The sequence below is a fragment of the Canis lupus genome, chromosome 1, assembly GCF_048164855.1.
Source record: "Canis lupus baileyi chromosome 1, mCanLup2.hap1, whole genome shotgun sequence".
NCBI classification, from domain to species: Eukaryota; Metazoa; Chordata; class Mammalia; order Carnivora; family Canidae; genus Canis; species Canis lupus.
Genome location: NC_132838.1, coordinates 13,617,730 through 13,625,408, shown reverse-complemented (window position 1 = coordinate 13,625,408; position 7,679 = coordinate 13,617,730). Strand labels below are relative to the sequence as shown.

At 36.1% G+C, this 7,679-nt stretch overlaps 1 protein-coding gene across 1 annotated transcript; it reads left to right on the top strand.

Annotated features, from left to right (window-relative positions):
- Positions 1-5,364: 5,364 nt before the first annotated feature.
- LOC140612046 (large ribosomal subunit protein eL31-like) lies at positions 5,365-5,802 on the top strand. Its single transcript, XM_072789255.1, has one exon. It carries the CDS (start codon positions 5,386-5,388, stop codon positions 5,761-5,763), a length of 378 nt encoding a protein of 125 aa, XP_072645356.1. The 5' UTR covers positions 5,365-5,385; the 3' UTR covers positions 5,764-5,802.
- The last annotated feature ends 1,877 nt before the right edge of the window (positions 5,803-7,679 follow it).

Genomic DNA, 7,679 nt, shown 5'->3' with positions numbered 1-7,679 from the left:
GTTTACAAATTATACCTTGAGAGTCAAACTTTATGTGGTCTAAAACTAAAGATGGGTTGGTACTGTTTTGGTAATTAGGTAATTTACAGACCAAATATCGTCAACAGTCGTAGGCCTGCAGGAATAATAGAGAGGGTATGGCTAAATAGCAGTCCCCTGTTTGAGATTATTCCATGGTTCCCCATCATCTTGGATTTAATTCAAATCTTCACCATGTCCTACAAGGCCTTACTGGATCCCCACCTATACTCTCTCTCTCAGACTTTGTCTTGTATCTGGTTTCCTTTTCATTACTTTCCAGGTATACTTGCCTTCTTATGTCCTTCACACATGTCAACCTCATCCTTCCCTTGTGGCATTTGCTCCCCCTCCATTTCTCCTGCTAATGTGTTCTTTGCATAAAGTGTGTACTTGGTTTGACTCATTTTATTAGATAGGCATCAGTTTTAATGTCTTATCCTTTAAGAGGCTGTATGCCCACTCATTATGAGAGGTTTCCGAGACACTCAATTATCTTGGTCAGCTTTTTTTAAGGAATAAAAATTATTGGGGATCCCTGGGTGGCTCAGCGGTTTGGCACCTGCCTTTGGCCCAGGACGTCATTCTAGAGTCCGGGGATCGAGTCCCACATCAGGCTACCTGCATGGAGCCTGCTTCTCCCTCTGCCTATGTCTCTGCCAATCTCTCTCTCTCTCTCTCTCTCTGTGTGTCTCTCATGAATAAATAAATAAAATCTTTAAAAAAATTATTACTACTGTTACACTTGTTTATTGCTTCTCATCTCCTCACTAGAACGTAAACTCCATGAAATCCCATTTCCTTCTGTTTCATTGCTAGACCTGAGGCAGTACCTGGTGGTAACTGGCACTTGCTCTTTGTTGAATGAAGCAATGAATGAATAAATTAAGAAATTTCAACCTAAAGACAAAATAAAGCAAAGCCAGTCCTAATTCTCTTTCTCTGGCTCTTTTTCTTTTAACACACTTATGTTTTAATTTCATATTTAAATTTCATGAAATGTGGTATTAGGGTACTTTCAATTTATTTCACATAAGAATTTAAGATAAAGAAGCAGAATGTGTTTTATTGTTGTTGTCGTTCTTGTTTGCCTATTTCCTCAGAGCCAACTCTCAAGGACGTGGGTCTATTTGCAACAAGGATTGATTAAGTTTCCACAAGTTTGGCATTTAATAGGAGCTTCCATGTTGGCCTATAAATCTCTTGACCTAGAGAGGTCTTTCAAATTTCTCATGGACACTTCTGGACTGTTGTTATGTCAAAGAGATGAAATAAATAGAAGTTATCCAAGGATCCTGATGCAATATGGTGCCAAAGCAAGTTGATGTCATTGCATTTTTGTTCTTACTTTTTTTTCTGGTTTCCTTGAAATCCAAACTTTTTCAAATTCTTCCAATTTATATGCTTGCTCTAACTAGTAACCAATGGCCACTTGACTCTCTCATAGAATAGTTCATTAGGGGGTAATAAATCAATAAAAATAGGTGAAGATAGGGATCCCTGGGTGGTGCAGCGGTTTGGCGCCTGCCTTTGGCCCAGGGCGCGATCCTGGAGATCCGGGATCGAATCCCACATCGGGCTCCCGGTGCATGGAGCCTGCTTCTCCCTCTGCCTGTGTCTCTGCCTCTCTCTCTCTCACTGTGTGCCTATCATAAATAAAAAAAAAAAAAAAATAGGTGAAGATGCTGATGGAAAGATCTTTCAACATACTGGGATATGCTATTTCTACTCTACAGTTTTCTCTCTGGACACACATTTGTTGTTTCAATATATTTACAATTAGGAGTTTTAATTCTACTTTTGATGGAAATTGGTACATTTGTGTATAGTTAAAACACAGATACAGACACACACATACACATAACCTCAGCACCTCTGTCTTACCTGACAAATTTTCCTACATCTGCCATGGTCAGTTGTGATTAACCCTTACAAGCCTTCTTGAATCTTTATCCTTTAACTTTTATGTCTTTTCTATAACTAATTTCTGACTCTGGCACATAAATTTCATGTATATACCCTTGTTCAAATTGTATGCACACATGGAAAAAAGGGTGTGGTTTTGTATGTGGTAGAAAGTTTCACCAATCTGAGATGATGCATAACAACAGGATTGCAGGATGCCAGGAACTCAGGATATAATTTTCCTGGGAAAAGTGAAATATCTGAGACGTAGATTTGGACATGCTGAGAAGTTGATGTTATGTTTGAAATGCATAATATTTTGTTTAAAACTTAGGGAAAGATAATCCAGAGCTTGGATTTGGGAGAAATGGGTTATAACAAAAACTCTGATATTCCTGAATCTTGCAAAAATTACTTAATTCCTACATGTATTGTCCCTCCTAAATATAATATGAGTTATTGACCAAAAAATGTTGCTAAGAATATTTTTAATCTAAGATTTCTATTATGGTATAACTACTTATGCTGCATGTACTTTTATATATTTTCAGAATTAGCTATTTTCTGGGAATTTGGGTAGAAAAAGGACAGATTTCATATATGGAGACATATGTTAAAGACTTTGTCTCCATCTACAAATAGCCTTCAAAAGTCTGACTAGAATCCCCAATAAGTGCTAGATGAATTATTCAGTAAATAAGGAAATAAAGAAAACTCATTCCAAATTGGTTGAATAGAATGGTTGAGTTTGGAAAAAAGCGAGGAAATTATCCACGGCAGAACACAATGCAAGAACACAAAGCCAGAGAATTAAATAAGAGCAGTTGTTTGCCAGTCAAACAATTAACAAGTGGAGAACTTAAGTTGACCTGTAGTGACAGTGTCCCCAGACACCTAGCAGAGACCAATTCAACTTATCTCTAGGAAAACAAACAAACAAACAAACAAACAAACAAACAAGCAAGCAAACAAACAAGCTCAACACAGGTCTCATTTTTACAAATGAGACTTCATCAAACATATTCACTATCTAAAAAAATCTCAAAACATGAGAAACTCAGGTTTATGATTTAGATACGTTAGTAACAAAAATCAAAAGGACAAAAACAGCAAATGTAGATCTTGGAATTACTGGCTATGAAACATAGAATATGAAATAAGTTAACGTATACTTGAAGAATGAGAGTATGGGCTAAATAATGTAGGAGCAAGATATTAGATAGTTTGAAGACAAAGTACCAGGCAGATTTGAAACCAGTACATCAACAAATATAACATCTAGAATAAAACAAAACTTACTTGGCAAGTTAAACAGTTAATTAGGAATAGCTGAACAGAGTATTAGTGAATTAGAAGATATTTAAAAATGACGCAATAGGAAGCACATGTAGAGAAACAGAGGGAACATATACAAGAGAAGACATGGAGGACTGAATGTAGACAGCTGAAATGCATTTAGTTGGAAATCTATGAAGGGAAGATAGAAAGCATTAGAGACGATAAGAGTTGAAAAGAAAGTTGCTGATCAGTGGTACATTGCCTCAACTTCAGAATTCACAGTGAATTCCAAAAAACATAAATGAAAAGGTATCTTTACCTAGGTATGTCAGACGCATACTCAAGCCCAAGAAAATATCTTAGTATTAGACAGAAAGAAAATACCAATTTCCTACAAAGTAAAGGCAATTAGGCAAATACCTGATCTCTCAAAACAACAGAAGTTAGAAGAGAGCAGAAAGATGTCTTCCAAGTGCTCAGACAAGATTACTATCCATCTAAAATTACATACCACATGAGACTTCCATTTGGGAGTGTGGTGAATACATTTTCAAATAAGCTATGAAGTAAACAAGTTTACGCCCATGGAACCTTGCTAATGCTACTTTTGAATGATGTGCCTCAGGAATATGATCTCCAAAGGATGGTATTAGATGAAAGACTGACAATTTTTTAAACCTCTATAATCATATTTATAAATAAGCTGGTGGTATAAACTAATAACTATGTTTAATATGTGAGGTTCCAAATAATGAGATTGAATTAAAATACAGCAAGATGAAAAAGTAATCCAAAATGATATAAATTGGATTTAAATTGTGCGAAGATCTTGATATCTTCCCGGAAGAAGATAAAATTATTTATTAACAATAGCATTTACATTTCAAATGTATGTTAATACTAAATGAAATGTGTAGTCTTAACATCCACTAAAGAACAGATCCAATGAGTACCTTCAAAATTATTGGAAAGAAACAACAACAACAACAACAAAATAAATTGAGGGGGACAAAGCTATTTGTAAGGAAATAAGAAATAAAAATAAGAAATAGACATGAAAAAAGTGGAAACATTAAATAAGATGGTAGGAATAAATCCAAACACATAAGTAATCACAATAAATGTAAAAACACCAACATTTTAGTTTAAAGACAGAATATAAAACCAAAGAAACAAAACAGTGAAAACTCTTCTTAGAGACTAAGGCAGTTAAAGTTGAATTCACTATGCAGATATAATAATCCTGAACTTGAACCAATAATGACATTGCTTCACAATATAGAAGCAGAAATAGAAGGAATTGCAAGTAGAAATATTTAAATCCGGGATCCCTGGGTGGCGCAGCGGTTTAGCGCCTGCCTTTGGCCCAGGGTGCGATCCTGGAGACCCGGGATCGAATCCCACATCGGGTTCCCGGTGCATGGAGCCTGCTTCTCCCTCTGCCTGTGTCTCTGCCTCTCTCTCTCTCACTGTGTGCCTATCATAAATAAATAAAAATTAAAAAAAAAAGAAATATTTAAATCCATATCATAGTGTGAGATTTAAAAACTTCTTAGTAATTAATAGGTTGAAGTATAAGAAAAAATCAGTAAGTATTTTGAAAATGTGATTCAACAGATATATATACCAAATTTAACTGGAAAACTACAAATTAAATATTTATGAAAATTGATCATTTGGGAGCTATATATCAAAAACTAACAAATTTTAGATATTTGATATAATATGTCCTATGTTCTCTGAGTAACATGCAGTTAAGTTGGATGTCAATATGAGAAAAAAAAAACCCTACTCACTTGAAAAGTAACAATAAAACATGCATACTTCCAAATTACTTGTGGTTCAGAGAAGAAACCAATAGGAAAGAATAGGAAATACATACACAACTTTATCAAAATTATGGGATATAGCAAAAGAATCTATAGAAGGTTTAGTTGATGTGAGAAAAGAAGGTAAGTCAAAATGAAGATACACGTCCAAGGTAAAAGAGAGTCAATAATCAAACTCATCCAAAGGAAATGAAATTTAGTATTAAGGTTAGAAGATAAGTTAATAAAATTAAAAACAAACTTATTATATAAAAGTTGTTTTTTTTTTTGAAGCAGTATTAATATAATTGACAAAGTTCTGCTAAGATTTATTTAAAATAAAAATCAGCTTCCTTTCCAACTAGGGCCCGGCAGAATGGCTCCTGCAAAGAAGGGTGGCGAGAAGAAGAAGGGCCATTCTGCCATCAACGAGGTAGTGACCAGAGAATACACCATCAACATTCACAAACGTATCCATGGAGTGGGTTTCAAGAAGCGTGCCCCTCGGGCACTCAAAGAGATCCGGAAATTTGCCATGAAGGAGATGGGAACTCCAGATGTGCGCATTGACACCAGGCTCAACAAAGCTGTCTGGGCCAAAGGAATAAGGAATGTTCCATACCGTATCCGTGTGCGGTTGTCCAGAAAATGTAACGAGGATGAAGATTCACCAAACAAGCTCTACACGCTGGTTACCTACGTACCTGTCACCACTTTCAAAAATCTACAGACTGTTAATGTGGATGAGAACTAATCGCTGATTGTCAAATAAAGGTATAAAACTGCAAAAAAAATAAAATAAAAATAAATAAATAAATAAAATAAAAATCAGAAGCCTCAAATAGAAAATACAGAAATAAAAATGGGGACCCATAAATGTGGATACACTAGAATCAGAAAATTAAAAGAAGACAAAAAATTTACAACAGTAAGTTTGAAAATTTGAGCGAAACAGAAAATTTTAAGAAAACCAAATGCTTTACTATGTTTTACTTAAAACACTCCTGAAATCTTCTGCAGTAATGAAGTATTTTATTTAATTAGATAGGACCACTCCCCTCAAAGTTCCTTCTTCTGAAAAACTGAGATCTTTATGCATGTCACCTTGTTTGCCATCCAGAGGGGATGCAGGACGTGGTCAGGAGCATCACACTATGTGATTTGTTTTGGGTGACTCATATGACCCTTTTGCCAGATACGTGTGATATCACAGAGACTGAATTACTATTACAAAATCAACTTATGGGAGTTAGTAAATCTGTGAAAATGTAAATGTACAATGAAAATGTCCTTGGCACACAGATTTTCTGTCTATGATGGATTGTAAGCTAGTGAAATACTAACATGGCACCCAAAGGGTTGGAAGGAAGCCACAGGGGTAAGCATCCATGTGTGGTGCCAAGTGAGGAATGAGAAGGGCTGAGAGATCAAAAAGAGATGAGCACATCTGGTGTTTCACAGTTTCAGGGGGAGATGGGAAAAGAGAATAAGACAGTGGGGCCCTGGATAGCTCAGCGGGCTTTATGCTCTACTCTTGGTTTCAGCTGAGGTCATGGTCTCAGGGTGGTGGGATCAAGCCCTGCATCCACTCTGTGCTCAGCAGGGAGTCTGCTTTCTCCCTCTCCCCACCACCCCTCTCTGCTTGATCTCTCAAATAATAAGTAAATCTTTAAAAAAGAGAGAGAGAGACAGAGAGAGACAGAGAGACAGAGACTGAGACAGAGAAACAGAATAGCAGAGAAACACAGGTGCCTTCTAAATTTTGTTTAGGGGCAGATATGATACAGCATGTCTTACTGGAAGAAGAATCAGACTAGAAATTCAATAGATTTGAATGTTTCTGACTCACCATGGGATCTGCATAAGACATTTGGCCTCTCCATAAAGTAAAGATGTTGTTCATACAGACGTCCTCAAGATCCCTTTCTGTTTGAACATCGTTTTTATTTATTTATTTTTTTGTTTTTATTCATTTTAAAGTCCCTCACCCAGCCGTACGTAAAGCTTCTGATTTCCAGTTACCTGTCTTCCAACACAAAGGCTGCTCATTTCCAGGTATCTATAATTTCACTGTTTTTGAAGTCACACAATCTTCTGTCCTTAAACTAGGGAGGTAAAAAAATGTCAACTTATCGTTATTTCTACTGCTAGGCTGCCTTTTTTGAGTTATTAGTTAGCATTTCTGTATTATCATAAGCACTTTACAGGCAACAATTAATCCTCAAAACAGCTCTTTCACGGGGGCCCTCAAAAGATTTTACAAATACTAATGAAATTCATTGCATTGCAAAGTATGCAAATGATTTCCCTGTTGTATGGCTATGATTCTTTATCAAGTTTCAACTTCATAATTCGAGAATAGTCAATAGCACATGTACTAATTAAGCTTCTGTTCCTTAGGTTTATTGTGATATGTAATTGTTTATTAACCCCCAAAAAGATGCTTTGCCAGGCTGAGAACTGTCAACTTTGTAAAATATGTTGATGTGGGCTTAGACTTGGATGAAAAGAGTGAGAGTAGACTAGAACTGACAGGTATTAGTGACGTGCAGGCATACACTCGCTCAATTTTAGGTACTGGTGGACGTAGCACATTCAGTAGAATTGGGTACAACAGACAGGCCTCTTTCCTGATGGTAACGGTAACACATGACCTGAATGGATGAACAG